Here is a 17,109-nt window from a genome sequence, read left to right as displayed (position 1 = left end):
GGTGTGATCTCGGGTCACTGCAACCTCCATCTCCTGGGTTCAAGTGATTCTTGTGCCTCCCGAATAGCTGGGATTACAGGCGTGCGCCACCATGCCTGGCTAATTTTTGTATTTTTAGTACAGACGGGGTTTCACCATGTTGGCCAGGCTGGTCTTGAACTCCTGACCTCAAATGACCCACCTGCCTCAGCCTCCCAAAGTGCTGAGAAAATAGGCGTGAGCCACTGCGCCCGGCTGATGATGTGTTTTAAACTTCTCTGTACCCAACGCCTCAATCTGAGCACCATAACTGAGCCAGAGTGAGCTCGCTACACTGCATCTTTTCACCCCGCACCAGACTGCACTTTCCGCACCAGGCACTCAGTGCTGCCCAAAACACTCGTTCCACCCTCACAGCATCGTCCTGAGGCCGCTCTATTGCTCTCCCCATTTCACATCTGAAGAAACAGAGGCACTGTGAGGTCAGTGGCATGTCTAGGGTTACAGAACCTACTGATAGCAGAGCTGAGATTTGAACCCAGCTCTTCAGCCTATGCTAGGCTGCCTCTCCTAGCTCACGCCTAAGTTCTAGCTTCACTTTCCAAAAGGAAAGGGCCTCCAGGTGCCCTCTCTAGGCCTTCCATCCAAACGGAGGTCCTCCCACTGTGCCCGCCGGCGTGCTCCGGGGTGAAGGCCCTGGCTTGCCATACCTCCGGAATGAGCTGGAAGAGGGCGTTGGAGTAGAGGGTTCCAATCGCCAGAGCTATGAAGTAGAGCAGCAGCCTCTTGTAAAAGGTCTTCTTCATGAAGGGCACCACGCTGGCCCCCAGGAGGGAGCAGAGGGAGATGACGGTCACACAGAGGAGACCATATCCCCACACTGCCATGCGGAGGGAGGGCCAGCCCCACCCAGGGCAGGGAGAGAAGGCACGCGCCCCATTGCACAGCAACCACCATTTAGGGGGAAGAAGGTGGAGCAGATAAGGAGGTTGCAAGGAAAAGTTTGGTGGATATGAAAGGAACAAAAAAGAAAAATCAGAGAGAGACAAGTAGGGAGGGAGAGAGAAATAGAAAATTTGTTAGTGATTCAAATCTGATGAAATTTCCTTCAATCAGTTCAGAAGAAAGAGGAATTCAAGGTGGCCTTGGAATCCTGTGACTTCTGCCCCTGTGGCCTGGTGGCCCCAAATCATTCCTGCCAGTGGTGTGACTGGCAGGGCAGGGTGCTGCCTTGTCACACACCCGAGGTGTGCCCAGGCCTATCACAGAGGCTGTCTAGGACAGACTTTGGACTCGAGGGCTCTCTTTATAGGACATACAGGCATGTGGAAAGAGGCTGATCACTGTGCTGCTGCGTTTGCTTCTGCATGTCCATTTCATATAGCGCAGGGTCAGGTGACACCATGACCACATGGTTTGCTTTGTGCGAGATACAACCAAGCCAGATGTGCAGCGCAGAAGGGATGGAGAATGATTAATGAATGCCCAGAGCCCATAAAATTCAGTGTCTTAACCTATCAACTTCCTTGCTCATTTCCATGTGCTCTGAGAGGGGTTCCAACATAGAGAACAGAGTTCCAGGAACACCTTGTCACAAAAATATTTCCTTGAACATTTCCCAGTGTGACACTCCATCCAGGCCCAAAAGAGGGTAAGACAGAACCAGACCAGGATGAGGCACTCCCTGGCAGGCCACAGGGGCGGAGCACACACAATTAACAGTATTTCCATTTCAGTAGGTCACAAGGCACTTCATTTCAAATCTTTAAAAAATTAACGTATTCCATTGCTGGAGCTGAAAACATAGCCCAAGTTGAGGCCTCCCCTGCAGAGTGTTGTCAGATCCACGCAGAATTTTGAGATGGCACTAAGATGGTTCACATTCAACCAGGAAGAACAGGCAAGGCATAGCATCCCATCTGCTGTCTTTTCTGGATGAGTCTTTTGACTGGGAAAGCCTGGGAAGTGGCTGACATGGGATCTTTGTGAAGGGCAGCGTCCACCACTCCCTAATGGGGTCAACCACGCGTCTGTGTATCCTCACCCCCGACAGCAGCATCCCTGCCTGAGCTAAAACAGTGGGCAGACTGTCAACTTGGGTCTTATTTTTACAGCTCCTCTGTGATAACAATTAAACAACAAAATTAACATTTCAAAACAGTCAAGTCAAAGTACCAGGAAGTCAGTCCTTTTAGGAAAAAGTCAAGATGCAAGGTACGAAGGACGGAGAGCCCCTTCCATTTATCTTGTCATTTTAATTTTGCTTGGTCTTAGTCTTTGTTCTATGTTTGGCTCTCTATGCTAGAAATGATGGCCTGCTCAAAATTAAAGAACACTCGCTTTTTAGGCCAATTCTACGTATCAGTTGGTAACCTCTTTTCCTTCCATCTCATTCCAGATGGATAAGCTCTTAGCGCCCAGACCTGAGTCCTGCCAGGATTTCTCCTTAGAACAACAGAGCGAGTACTTAGCACCAAAGGCATGGATGGCAGCTGATAGCCGCAGCTTTCCTTTGATGCCCTATGTATGGGGCTTAGGAAGGGAGAGGAGACAGTCAAGTCCCCAGGAGGAGGGAAAATCGGAAGAACCTTGCATCTGACAGCACCTGCAGAGGCCAGAGGAGTGAGACGTGGGCTCTGAGATCCAGAGTTAGAAGTTGTTTGTGGCTTTGATACGAGGGACAGGTTCATTTCTCAGGTGGCAGTCACTGGGTGCCCTGGAGCCCAGGGTAGGGGAGGAATTGATTGGCTCAGCTGCACCGCCCCAGGGAAAGAGGACGCGCACGTTTCTGTTCTACTGCACCTCTGGGATGAGCTGGAATAGCGCATTAGACAGCAGCGTTCCAATGGACAGGGCGATGAAGTAAGTGAGCACACGGCTGAAAAACGCTTTCTCCGTGCAGGGCAGGACGAGGACTCCCAGGAGAGAGGCCAGGTTAATCAGTGAGACACTGAGAAAACCAAAGCCCCACACTGTGGAGGAACAAGAACAGACGAGGGCCTGTATTACTGAGGGTGAGGACATTCCTGCTGCCTAGGGCGGGCCTGTTCTGAATTCAGGTGTGATGGGGGCAGACCGAGATCCACCAGCCCGTCAGTAAACATTCGCTGAGTCCATCTCTCGCCAGATGCTGCGGAGAAGCCTATGGCAACTATCAAAATTGCTATCCAAAAGAAACACCTTTTCCATGGAGAGACAGATGCGAACAGCACGGAAGCTTAAAAACCATACCAAGTAGGCCAGGCACGGCGGTGCATGCCTGTGATCCCAGCACTTTGGGAGGCTGAGGCAGGTGGATCACCTGAGGTCAGGAGTTCGAGACCAGCCTGACTAACGTGGTGAAACCCCATCTCTACTAAATACAAAAAATTAGCCGGGCGTGGTGGCACATACCTGAAATGTCAGCTACTCAGGAGGCTGAGGCAGGAGAATCGCTTGAACCCAGGAGGCAGAGGTTGCAGTGAGCTGAGATTGCACCACTGCACTCCAGCCTGGGCAACAAGAACGAAAGTCCGTCTCAAAACAAACAAAAAACAAGAAAAAGCTATATAAGTAAATAATGACAGCAGAAAACAGCGACTTGTAGTAACACAGACAATATATTCCAGGTGCCAAGAGTCAGGCAGCACACATTGGCCCTATGGGCTTAGGGCTATCAGGGTGTACATTCACAGCTCATGGCAATCCCACTGTGGCTGGATCAGGGATACCGGGATAGGGAGGGGAAGAAGGATTCAGGGGCCGAGAGCAGCCTCCGGGAGGTCTTAAAGGTAAAACTATAAAACCAAAGTAGGCCAGGTATGGTGGCTCATGCCTGTGACCCAAGCACTTTGGGAGGCCGAGGCAGGAGGATCATTCGAGCCCAGGAGTTTGAGACCAGCCTGGGTAACATAGTGAGACCCCGTCTCTACAAAAAAGTTAAAAATTAGCTGGCCATGGCGGTGCACATCTGTACTCCCAGCTACTCAGGAGGCTGAGGCAGGAGGGTCGCTTTAGGCCAGAAGGTCGAGGCTGTAGTGAGCTATGATTGCACCACTGGACTCCAGCCTTGGAGACAGAGCGACATCCTACCTCAAAAAAAAAAAAAAGATTAAAAAAACCAAAGGGTTGGGCCCCTGTGGTTCAACATAAAACAAAAAGTGGACCAAAACAGCATCCACAGGCTGCTCAAAAAGTCCAATGCTCTGAACATTCGCCAGCTACAGCCCAGGAGTCTGACAACGTGCTAGGCCATCCTTGCAAACACAAAAATTATCCATCCAATCATCGCTCCCCCTCCTGACACTGACAGCCTCATCCTGGTCATCACTAGTGAGGCATTCAGTGAGGAGCAGCAGCAGCTCAGCCCGGGAGTCCTCGTGAGCCCAGGGCGAGCTGGGAGATGGGCTCCTGCCTTCCCGGCCTGGCTCACCTTCGACAGCGCTCGGCCGCCCCTCCTCCGTCTGCTCATTCTCCTCGTTTTCCTGGTTCTCCGAGGTGCAGGCCCGGGAATCCAGCTGCTGGAGGATGGTGGGGCAGAACTCCTGGAGCTCGCTGCTCCCAATCCGCGACTGCTCGCTGAAATTGTGGGCAGCGAAGAGGTCTCCAGAACTAAAGCACTGAAACACAGGAAGGGCAGGAAGCCGCTTAGACCCCAAAGGTCAGGCCTTGCCCCACTAAACAGCAACCTACTCAGCCTGCCCAGAGGAAAACAAGAAGACAGAAATGTTCAAATTTCAGGGAATTTGTAGATTCATCTAGTCTAGGGATGAGGGCAAGGTGTTCCCTAAACTTAAAAAACTAGTAACTAATCCTTATGGCTCAGCCAGCCACGAAAGTTACATATCATAAGTACAACTATCGGTAAATGAGTGCCTGAGAAACTTTGAGAATGACAAGATTCCAATCATTGTCACCAAAGTGGCCGGGCATGGTGGCTAACACTGTAATCCCAGCACTTTGGAAGGCCAAGGCAGGAGGATCACTTGAGGACAGAAATTGGAGACCAGCCTGGGCAACATGAAACCCCTTCTTTACGAAAAGTTGAAAAATTAGCAAAGTGTGGTGGCACATACCTGTCGTCTCACCTACCAATGAGGCTGAGGCAGGGGGACTGCTAGAGCCCAGGAGTTGGAGGCTACAGTGAAAGAGCTATGATCATGCCACTGCACTCCAGCCTGGGTGACAGAGCAACACCCTCCCTCTAAAAAAAAAAAAAAAGAAAAAGAAAAACATTGTCACTAGAGTGTATGGTTTCTAGAAAACACCATTCTGGGGCTGGGTGCAGTGGCTCTCGCCTGTAATCCCAGCACTTTGGGAGGCTGAGATGGGCAAATCACTTGAGGTCAGGAGTTCAAAACCAGCCTGGCCAACATGGTGAAGCCCCATCGCTACTAAAAATACAAAAATTAGCCGGGCGTGGTAGCTCACGCCTGTAATCCCAGCTACTCAGGAGGCTGAGGCAGGAGAATCACTTGAAGCCAGCAGGCGGAGGTTGCAGTGAGCCGAGATCACGCCATTGCACTCCAGCCTGGGCAACAGAGCAAGACTCCATCCCTCACACACAAAAAAAAAAAGAAAGAAAGAAAACACCATTCTGTGTGTGTGCCTGAAGATACAAGCTTCGTACCAAATCTGGCTGCACATCACAATAGCCCAGGGCGCTATTATGTTAAAATGCAGGTTCCAGTTACTTCTCTGAAGCTGAAATATCTGAGGGTGGGGCTCTGCCAAAACTGTGGTGCTGCCCGATCAGCCCCACACATCCTCAACCATAGGACCGTAGGACTGCCCTCAGCCTGAAAGACATATATGTTCACAGAGGTTAGGGGAGGGAAACCTGAAGATTCAAAGTGGGCTGTGGCCGGCCAGCAGCCATCGCATGCAGTCACCTTGGGAGGTGGCAGGTAAGCGCTTCTCACGAACCGTTCCTGTGAAATCTGCAGCTCCACTTCTAATTATACTGTGTACATCGACATGCCAGGCCTCTTCTGAGTTCGGTCTCACATGGGCATATCTCTGAGAGTCAGCCCTCTCGGTGTGCTGCCAAAATAAGTGCCTGGGCCTCTAAGGCTGAGGGCTGGACTCCCGCCACCCCGAGATGCTGCTGCTATCCTGGTGGGTCCTGAGGCTCACGCAGCTGCATCACCCCGCAGGGGCACGGGGGCGTGCTCCTCTCTGGCTCAGGTGTCTGCTGTGCTCAGGTCGTTCTGCATCCACACCACGTGGTTCCCCTGTCCCTTTTTAAAATTTTTTCTTTTTGAGATGGAGTCTCGCTCTGTCACTGGGCTGGAGTGCAGTGGCATAATCGCGGCTCACTGCGACCTCTGTCTCCCGGGTCCAAGTGATTCTCCTGCCTCAGCCTCCCGAGTAGTTGGGATTACAGGTACCCGCCACCAAGCCCAGCTAATTTTTGTATTTTTAGCAGAGACGGAGTTTTACCATGTTGGCCAGGATGGTCTTGCTCTCTTGGCCTCGTGATCCACCTGCCTCAGCCTCCCAAAGTGCTGGGGTTACAGGCATGAGCCATCGCGCCCAGCCACCCCGCCCCACCTTTTTTTTTTTTTCCCCCCGAGATGGAGTCTGGCTCTGTCACCCAGGCTGGAGTACAGTGGCGCGATCTTGGCTCACTGAGGCCTCTACCTCCTGGGTTCAAGTGATTCTCTCACCTCAGCCTCTGGAGTAGCTGGGATTACAGGCACCCACCACCACACCTGGCTAATTTTTGTATTTTTAGTAGAGACGGGGTTTCGCCCCGTTGGCCAGGCTAGTCTCGAACTTCTGACCTCAAGTGATCTGCCTGCCTCGGCCTCCCAAAGTGCTGGGATTACAGGCGTGAGCCAGCGCGTCCAGCACCCCCATCCATTTTATCTCCACACTACACTCATCTTTCAAGTGGCAGCTGGAGGACATCCCATGCATGAGCCTTCCCTGATGATTGCAGCACACTCATCTCCCCCTCTCATTTCTGCATCCTGTAATTACCGTCCAACCCACAAAATGCAACACTTCATTTCAGCGCCTGCTGACTTTGTCCTCTGTTGGTTGAACTCCCCATCATGATAGTCAACTCCCTAAATATGACTCATTTTTCTCTATTTCTCACAACACCAGCACAGGGAACAAAGTCGATATATAAAGATTTTGCTGTCTGACTTATATTTGGCTGCCACAAATAGCCCCAGAGTCTGATTAGCAGAGATGATATGGAAGAAAGAACAGAGAATCCAAAGACCTGGCGTTCTAGCCCTGGTCTCTGCAGGGACTCACTGCGGGACCCTTGGTGTCCTCTCCTATAAAATGCAGATAATCTCACCTGCACCTGCAGGGACTGCGGGCTCACCCGGGATGTAATGGGCTCTGTCAATGGTAAACTCTATGAGAAATACTGTCCCAGGAGTCATGTTTTCTCAGCATTTCTAAGTCACTCAAGTGTGGTTCTGGGGAAGACCCTGGGGGCGCTGAGAACTGCACTTCCAGGCTGCCTTTTGTTTTGTTTTGAGACAGAGTCTCGCTTTGTTGCCCAAGCTGGAGTGCAATGGCTCGATCTTGGCTCACTGCAACCTCTACCTCCTGGGTTCCGGCGATTCTCCTGCCTCAGCCTCCTGCATGGCTGGGATCACAGGCACCTGCCCCCATGCCCGGCTAATTCTTGTATTTCTAGTAGAGACAGGGTTTCACCATGTTGGCCAGGCCGGTCTCGAACCCCTGACCTCAGAAAATCCACCCGCCTTGGCCTTCCAAAGTGCTGGGCTTACAGGCGTGAGCCACCATGCCCGGCCCCAGGCTGCCTTTTGTTAAGGGCTTCAGAAAACCTATGCAGGGGGTCAGAAGTACTGCAGAGACTCAGAATTTGCTGATTCAGACAATGGAGGAAAAAGAATCAGCCTGCCCACTCTATCAGAGACTTGCCTGCCTCATCTTACCTCTGCCACGCTGCCCTGGGCCCAACTAGACAGGGAACCCTGAGAGGCCAGAGACAGGGCTGAGCAGAGCTGCTGGCTTGCAGGGGAGCCTTACCGTGGAGAGGTTCCTGTGTCCCTGCACGTGCTGGGTGACATTACCCCGGCCCACTCCCACATCCAGGTGGTTGAGCAGGGCCTTCAGCTGCTGCAGAGTGAGGCTGTCACCCTCGCCATAGCGATGCATTAGATCCTGCAGGAAGGAGGCAGCGCTGATAGCTGGCGCACCCGGGGACGAAGCGTGCGCCTCAGGGGTGGTTCTCCATAAGCCAAGCAGGGTCAGCAGGAGGCAGCTCTGGAAGGCCGGGTGCAGCAGCTTCATGGTGACTGAATAAGCCTGTGAGAGAAAAAGGCAGATGAAGCTGAGGCCTCTCCCTGTGTGCCGGCAACTGCGCCGGGCCCGTCCGCCACACACTAAACATGGTGAGACTATCCCTCAGTCTCTGCCTCTCTGCTTCCTTCTTGAATTAGCCTTTGAGAAAAACCGTTCTTTTGAAGGGACAGAATAAAAACGAATAAAAAGGACAAACTAAACAGGTTTGATTAGATTGAAAAATTAAAAAAAAAACAAAAACAGCAATGTGGTTATGATTTTATTTATTTATTTATTTAGAGACGGAGTTTCACTCATTGCCCAGGCTGCAGTGCAGTGGCGCAATCTTAGCTCACTACAGCCTCTGCCTCCTGGGTTCAAGTGATTCTCAGGCCTCCCGAGTAGCTGGGATTACAGGCGTCTGCCACCACACCCGGCTAATTTTTTTGTATTTATAGTAGAGACAGGATTTCATCATGTTGACCAGGCTGGTCTCAAACTGGTGACCTCAGGTGATCCACCCACTTCGGCCTCCCAAAGTGCTGGAATTACAGGCATGAGCCACTGCGCCCAGCCAGTTACGATTTTTTAGAAGTCCTTTTAGAGGTACTGAAATAACCATGAATTTAACATCCTTATATCTGGGGTCTGCTTCAAAATAAAGGAGGGGGTATGAGCACGGGGGTGTGGATGCGACATGATCAGGCATGAGCTGACATTCACTGGAACGAAGAGACAGGTAGATGGGAATTCATCAGACTCTCTGTCTAGTTTTGTTTTTGTGTTTGTTTTAGACAGTCTTTCCGTTTCCCAGGCTAAAGTGCAGTGGTGTGATCTCGGCTCACTGCAACCTCTACCTCCCAGGTTCAGGCAATTCTCTTGCCTCAGCCTTCTGAGGACCTGGGATTACAGGCACCCGCCATCACGCCTGGCTAATTTTTGTATTTTTAGTAGAGATGGGGTTTCACCATGTTGGCCCGCTGGTCTCGAACTCCTGGGCTCAAGTGATCCACCCACCTCGGCCTCCCAAAGTGCTGGGATTATAGGCGTGAGTCACTGCGCCCGGACCTGTCTACTTTTATATATGTTTGAAATCCTCTGAAATAAAGCTGTTAAAAAATAAACATCAGCTGGGCGCTGTGGCTCACACCTGTAATCTCAACACTTTGGGAGGCTGAGGTGGGTGGATCACAAGGTCAGGAGTTCGAGACCAGCTTAGCCAACATGGTGAAACCCCATCTCTACTAAAAATACAAAAAATTAGCCAGGCATGGTGGTGCACATCTGTAATCCCAGGAGGCTGAGGCAGGAGAATCACTTGAATCTGGGAGACTGAGGTTTGCAGTGAGCCAAGATCGCACCATTGCACTCTAGCCTAGGTGACACAGCGAGACTCCGTCTCAAAATAAATAAATAAATAAATAAACAAACACCATAACTAAAAAAGAAAAATTACAGACTGGCAAACATATATACCATTTGACATGACATAGTTTTATTTCTATACTGTATAAATCACTAAACACATACAGAACACTCAGCCTCTCTATAGTATTGAGAATATAAATGTAAAACTTGGCTGCTTCCATTTTGCTACTTATTAAAATAGCAACATAGCTTTTTTTTTTTTTTTTTTTTTTGAGATGGAGTTTCACTCTTGTTGTCCAGGCTGGAGTGCAAGGATGCCAACTCGGCTCACTGCAACCTCCGCCTCCCAGGTTCAAGCAATTCTCCTGCCTCGGCCTCCCGAGTAGCTGGGATTACAGGCGCCGGCCACTATACCCGGCTAATTTTGTATTTTTAGTAGAGACAGGGATTTACCATATTGGTCAGGCTGGTCTTGAATTGCTGACCTCAGATGAGTCACCTGCCTCGGGCTCCCAAAGTGCTGGGATTACAGGCATAAGCCACCGCGCCCAGCCAGATTTTTTTAAGATAAAACATTTCATGTCAATGAGGCTAAGCAATAGAATAAGATACCAGTGACTGGATAAACAATGGGACTTTTGAAAAGCTATGTGATAATGAAAATATATAAATCCCTCAATTAACAATTAAATAATTAATTAATTTGCTCTAATAGAAGTAATCCAAAAGTAAAAAGGCTATGTGCAGAAAGATGTGTCATGGGTCAAGTAAATCATATCAGTTTCACGGAATATTATGCAGCTATAAATGAGTCATGGCATAATGGCAAGTTAAAAAGCAGAGCAATTATTTGGCAGAGTTTAGAACTGAGAAAGAACACAGACAAATGAGGCCGGGCACAGTGGCTCACGCTTGTAATCCCAACACTTCAGAAGGCCAAGGCGGGTGGATCATTTGAGCTCAGGAGTTCAAGACCAGCCTGGCCAACGTGGTGAAATCCCGTCTGTAGTAAAAATATGAAAATCAGCCAGGCACACACAATCCCAGCTACTTGGGAGGGTGAGGCAGGAGAGTCGCTTGAACCCAGGAGGCGGAGGTTGCAGTGAGCCGAGATAGTGCCACTGCACTCCAGCCTGGGCGACAGAGCAAGACTCCATATCAAAAAAAAAAAAAAAAAAAAAAGAGAAAGAGAAAAAGAAAGAACAGACAAACGAAAGCTTAAAGTAAGATTGATGATGATTTTTCTTTTGTTAACCATCTCCCGTAGTATGGTTATAATTTCATTAGTGATCTAAACAAATTATCAAGAGGGGAAAATGAGTCTCCTTGCTTCAGACCAAGAAGCAGCCAATCACTGCAGCCATTTCTTCCCCAGGCACCCAGGGCTCAGGCACTAATCTCAGTACATCACACGCCCTGGGGCTTTGCTTATGACAGAGGAAGAGCAGCAGAGAGGCTGAGAGCAGGCTTGCCTGAATCCTGGCTCTGCCACTTACCAGCAGTGTGATCTTGGATAAATTATTTAACTCGAGTCAATATTCTAGAATCACTCAAAGCAGCGATGCAGCTTATCATGGCCTTCAGTGTCAGACAAACCTACCTTGAATTTCTACACAGCTGCTTATAAGTAACTACAGACAAGCAACCCGGGTCTCCCTCTGTCCTCAGTTTTTTCATCTATAAAATTGGTATCCACCTCATTAGATCACTTTGAGGATCTAACAGCACAAGCTATGGCAAGGCCCTTGCCAAGCTTGCCTGAACCACATAGAAAGCACTCAATAAAATTTAGCTATAATAATTATAAGACTTATAATCAGCAGGGTTCCCAACTCTGACTCCCTCAGCTCAAACATTAGACTGCTAGTGGAACTGTCAGGAATATCCTGTGGCAAACTAAAGTATCTTAACTCCAGGCCCTGGGGCACACACACCACATAAGTCCCCTACTGTGATATTGCCAGGGACATTACATGCTTTAGGATCCACGTATGGGGCACGTACAGAATCTGGGGACATAAAATATCACTCTTCAGTGGAATATATACTTCGAGTCCACATGGATGGATTCGGCATCAGCCACAATGACGGTTTGTACAAGTGCTACTTTGAGATTCACAACTCTCAAATCTCTACCAAGAGACAAATGTTAAATTTTGGCGAGCAGGGTGGATCTTAGGCAAGAATGACTAAAAACCTGTTGTACAAAGAAAGCAGTTATCCATCGGAGCAGACTGTGAACTGTCGATGGCATGAGTTGTGCTGTCAAAACAAGGGGGAGGTCTGCCTGCATTTAGAAAAGAAAAGGCAAAGAGATGACGGACAGCAGCTAGCATTTACCAAGCGCAGACCTTGCTAAGCACTTGGCATTCCCCAGTTCCTTTAACAGAAGCTGGGAAACTTACACCACGCAACAGACAAGGACACTGGGGTTCAGAGATTAGGAAACGTGACCCACAGAAGCAAGCAGCAAAGCCAGAAGTTGAATTGCTTTGTAAATTGAAGCCCGGTCTGAATGACGTTAAATTCAATGCTTTCTTAACCACCATGCCCTCTGCACGAAGACATAAAAATACACGTCCTGGAACCCATGGAGATCCACAAACTCCTGCATGTCTCTGTGCAGGTCTTTCCCAATGTCTAACAGCCCCAATAAGCATCCAGATCTTGGCTTACAACGCCCTGCAATGCTATGAAGGGACAGCCCCAGGTAGCCTTTGGAGGACAGACTGTGTCACAGTGCTCGTGCCCTGGGGCCACTTCAACAAGATAAACCAACAGATGTTCCCCCCTCAGCTGCATTTCTCAAACTTATTTGCTGTAACTTCAAACCCCAAAAGACTTCAGGTGTGGGAAACTCAGGGTGATTTTAGCAGCTTTACCTGGCTGGTATTCACCTAGAGGTGAGCATTTATGAAGCATTTACTTTTCCCAGACCCAGTGGCCCCTCGGCCCCTCAGGTGGCGGCTATGACAGCCTGGAGTGCTAGGGAAGAGGCACCTTCAGGTTGGACCTTCAGAAGAATGAGCCCACAAGAGCACCTTCGCTTCTCCCAGGTGACCTTTTCTCCCCCGCAGCATAGCTGCTCTTTCCTCCAGGACATGTGATGCACTGGGCATTGACGCCCACGAGACAGCATCCAGGCTCAGGTCTAGACCTGTCTCCATGGGGTGTGCAGATTCACAAGCAGAGCCCTCCTGCCTGGCCAGCGCTTGAGATACGCACTCACCCACAAGGGTTAGGGAGGATCTAGGACTGCGAGTGACACTCAAGTCCACGTGACCCCGGCCTTTTGGCAGGCATGAAAGGGGAGTTTTCTGCTCCAGTGGAGTTTTGTTTTCTTCTTAACTACAAGTTATTTTTAGCAGGGAAAAGGTTTGTAAAAAGTATTAGAGAGGAAAGAAAGAAGAGGGAACCACACACAGCGGTTGATGCTGCCGGGACAGGGAGGCTGGGCAGGGGTCCGCGTGCGTGGCCCCAGCTGCAGGAGGAAGCCCCACGCCAGGTTCCATTCCATATGTGGCCCCTGGAGAGCCACTCCAGTCCCCCCAGGGTGTTGGGCCAGCTGCCCTCAAGTAAGGACAGACACCTCTCAGGGGCAGGAAGACAAGTGGGAAGGAGACAAAATGAAGTGTGCTGTGGCCTGGGAACGCCTCCAGGCCAGCTCTTCCTGCTGGAGAGAGACCAGAATCTCTCTGCCCGAGTGTGCACTTGCCTCGGGGTCAAAGAAGTAAAATTATTTTAGTGCCCTCCTTCTGTGTCTAAGGTGCCAGACCCAACTCTGGGGGAGGTGGGAGGGAGACACAGAAGAAAGCAACACCTGTTCTGGAACCCTCTGTGGAAGCTCAGAAGTTGCCTTACCATCCGGAGGCCCATAATTGGAATTCCACCCACCATTGCCCTTCACTTGGTCCAGAAGTAGCTCTGCCTAGAAGCGGCACTTCTGTCCTGCACGGACGCACCTGTGATGCTCAGCTTGCTGCATTCTTTTCTAAGCCCACCTCCCCTCTTGAGAGGAGCAAACATTCACTTCTGTGATGCTGGGTCTGCAGGCTGGGCACAGATGTGAGAACAGGCAACAGAAACCAACAAGGCCTCGGAGCAGCCGGGCATCCACTTGTCCCCTCCCTTTCCTGACAACCCCCCCACTGCACCCCCGTTCCACTGGCCAGGGAGTCCAACACTCCTGCTCTCAGATTCCAAGTGCAGAAACAAAACATGAAAACTAAGCTCAAATGCTCCAGAGACAAACGTGCCCAATTCAGACGATTTCTGAGGCCAAGAGGCTGTGTGTCTGCCCTCTGTCCCCTCGTGCCCACTGTGTCCCACCAAGCACAGGCTGTGTGAATGCATAGGACATCGCCAGGGTGGGGCTCTTACACGGGGTCACAGTCAGCTGCAGGCTGTAGGGTGGCAGTCGGTTTGAAGGCAGTCTAAACTGGGGTTTTATGAAGCACTTCACTTAAAATTATGAGAAGGCTGACGGTCTACACAAAGAAAGACCACAGGGTTGCAGGGGTGGGTGAGGGAGTGGAGGGGGCAGCCAAGTAGAAGCCAGGCTGATAGAAATTATGTTCCCCAGAGCTCTTGGTTCCACCACGGACTGGCCTCAGTGAATCATCCTAAGACTTCCCCGCAAACTGTCTTCTCAAAGGATGTAAAATGAGCCATCTGGTTCTCATATATTCCTCAGGGACAGAGAAAGGGGTCTCTCAGGGACCCATGGTCCTGCCTGGCACATCACCCAGGCTTATGACCGTCCACAAGACAGTAATTACAAAGGCAGCTCCCACCACTCCCTTGGGGTTCTCTCCCAGGAAAACAGCTCATTTCTGCATCAGTCCTTCAAGCAGACTGCGCTTTCTCCACTCTCCGATCCCTGCCCCACTCTAGGGCTGTGACCGCTGAGCCTAATAGGAATGTATCTCCAGCTAGCAGATACCCGCTAGCAGATAACCATGGCTCAAGGTTAGCTCTCCGTGACTCACACAATAGCAAAAGGCCCTGTGTGAGCCAAGAGCCATCTGGAGCCCACGCATAAGGAAAAACCCTGACAAGTTGCAGACAAAGGACAAAGCCAGGCCTCAGGGTGGAAGGTGGAGGTCTTAAGGAATAAAAAAAAAAATCAAGGACTACTTGTCTTGAGGACTGCGGGTGCTAGTGGCCTGGGAAGTGCCGCCTGGCAATGGAAGGCCCACGGACGTGAATCTGAAGCCCAATTTCCGGTGGGACCACAAGTGACATATTATTACAATGAACCCATATCCTTAGCTTGAAAAGAAGAGAACAGGCTGGGCACGGTGGCTCACACCTATAATCCCAGCACTTTGGGAGGCCGAGGCAGGCAGATCACGAGGTCAGGAGATCACGACCATCCTGGCGAACACTGTGAAACCCCATCTCTACTAAAAATACAAAAAAATTAGCCAGGGGTGGTGGCTGGGCTGCCTGTAAACCCCAGCTACTCGGGAGGCTGGAGGCAGGAGAATGGCAAGAACCCCATGGAGCTTGCAGGAGCTGGATCTGGGCCACTGCACTCCAGCCTGGGCAAAGAACAGAGTTTGGTGACTCTGTCTCGAAAAAAAAAAAAAAAAAAAAAAAAAGAAAAAGAAAAAAAAAAGAAAAGAGGAGAATAAACTTACAGAGTTTAATGAGTATCATACAAGAAAGCATATTGCAACACTAACTACTTAAGATGAGAACATGAAATGGGAGTGTAATTTTCCTACACCTGATAATTAACAAAATGAGTAAAACTTTTAAAAGAAAAAAAAAATTCACCAATGCAGCCAAACAAGAAAACAAATCTAATCAGAGATATATTAACTTCAAAACCAGAGGCAAGGGAAAAATGAGGGAGGCACCACGCATGGCTCATGTTCTATTCCTGGCCCAACCCTGACAAACCAAATGAATGACAAGAGCAGATCCAGAATTTTCACTCACATCCCCAAGTGTGGCAAGAGGAAGTATTTTTCCTCTTTAGTTGAGGAGTAGGAGGAAAAGCCACTGGGGAAGAGCAAAAAAAAAAAAAAAAAAAAAAAAACCGGTGCACCTGGACCAAAAACAATGGGCCGACTCCCATGGAAGGAAATAAGGGCTCCCAGGCCACATTCTGAATTGAGGACATGATCCAATTTCAAATTCCAGTTAGTATTCCTTCTCTCTCTCTCTCTCTTTTTTTTTTTTTTTTGAGATGAGTCTTGCTCTGTTGCCCAGGCTGGAGTGCAGTAGCACGATCTCGGCTCACTGCAACCTCCGCCTCCCAGATTCAGGCGATTTCTCCTGCCTCGGCCTCCTGAGTAGCTGGAATTACATGCATGCACCACCACACCCAGTTAATTTCTGTATTTTTAGTAGAGACGGGGTTTCACCATGTTAGCTAAGCTGGTCTCAAACTCCTGACCTCAGGTGATGCACCTGTCTCGGCCTCCCAAAGTGCTGGGATTACAGGCATAAACCACCATGCCCGGCCAAGTGTATCTTCTCTTCTAACACAAAAGAATACCACTCTCAAGGAAGTGAGCTGAGCCACACTGCAGGAACTACATCCCTGAATAGAGGACAGACCCACCTCACCACACAGTTAGCATTCCTTCAGGCTACAGAAAACAGGTCATAAATACCTAGCCCTTAGCACTCCTGGAGCTGAGAGGAGGGGACAAACCTGGAGAGGAAAGTTGCTTTCTTATTTTAGAGCCAACAGAACATGTGAGCAGAACTGCAGTCACATGAGGAAGAGGTAAAGAAACAGCAGGCAGAGCAAGCCACAGACAGGTAAACCACAACTCCAGAGAAAGCTGTTCCTCACCACTGCTCCACGCCAAGGAATAACCTCATTAGAACATCAATTCCACGAGACGAGAGCTCAAAGATGAGATTATAACCAACATGAGACCAGAAGAGGATGCAGGCTTACTAAAAAAGAGGAATAACACCTCACTGAAGAACTAATACATTATGACAAATACAGAACAAAATTCTGCCAGTCATTTAACCCATTTATGCCTGAGGTTGCAATTTTTTGAATTTTTGCAATCAGACCTTGGTGATGACCTTGAGCAGGATATAAATTAACTCCCATATGCTTGCTGTTCAAAAAATGGGAACACTAGGCATAAATGGCTCAAGGAAAGTTTGAGATAATCACAGTAAATGCAGATGGACAAGACAAATTAAAGCAAAAACAGAAGACAAAGAGACGAACGAAAGGATAACTCGTGTTCTCAGAGATGGGAACCCAAGAATGAAATGGAAGATGTGTTCTAAGATAAAACACAAGATTTTCCTGGTTGGGCGCAGTGGCTCACTTGAGGTCAGGAGTTCGAGACCAGCCTGGTCAATATGGTGAAATCCCAACTCCACTAAAAATATAAAAATTAGTCAGGTATGGTGGCTCACATCTGTAGTCCCAGCTACCTGGGAGGCTGAGGCAGAGAACTGCTTGAACCCGGGAGGCGAAGGTTGCAGTGAGCAGAGATTGTGCCACTGCACCCCAGCCTGGGCAAC

The 17,109-nt window shown here is 49.5% G+C and overlaps 1 protein-coding gene across 3 annotated transcripts in view; it reads right to left on the bottom strand.

The window, feature by feature from the left end:
• The window catches only part of SLC39A14 (solute carrier family 39 member 14), a 54,518-nt gene that overhangs the window by 8,346 nt on the left and 29,063 nt on the right, over positions 1 to 17,109 (bottom strand). For 2 of the 3 annotated variants that reach the window (XM_009212673.4, XM_009212672.4), the window contains exons 2-4: positions 7,978 to 8,256; positions 4,391 to 4,577; positions 690 to 859 (exon numbers count right to left, since the gene is read on the bottom strand). In XM_009212673.4, the coding sequence (XP_009210937.1) occupies positions 690 to 859; positions 4,391 to 4,577; positions 7,978 to 8,241 (621 nt within the window). In that variant the 5' untranslated portion in view covers positions 8,242 to 8,256. Of the gene's footprint in view, positions 1 to 689; positions 860 to 2,781; positions 2,952 to 4,390; positions 4,578 to 7,977; positions 8,257 to 17,109 lie in introns of all 3 variants that reach the window. The other variant, XM_021942111.2, reaches the window with a different exon arrangement.

This window comes from Papio anubis, chromosome 8 (genome assembly GCF_008728515.1).
Source record: "Papio anubis isolate 15944 chromosome 8, Panubis1.0, whole genome shotgun sequence".
NCBI lineage: Eukaryota > Metazoa > Chordata > Mammalia > Primates > Cercopithecidae > Papio > Papio anubis.
This window is presented reverse-complemented; position numbering and strand designations above follow the sequence as displayed.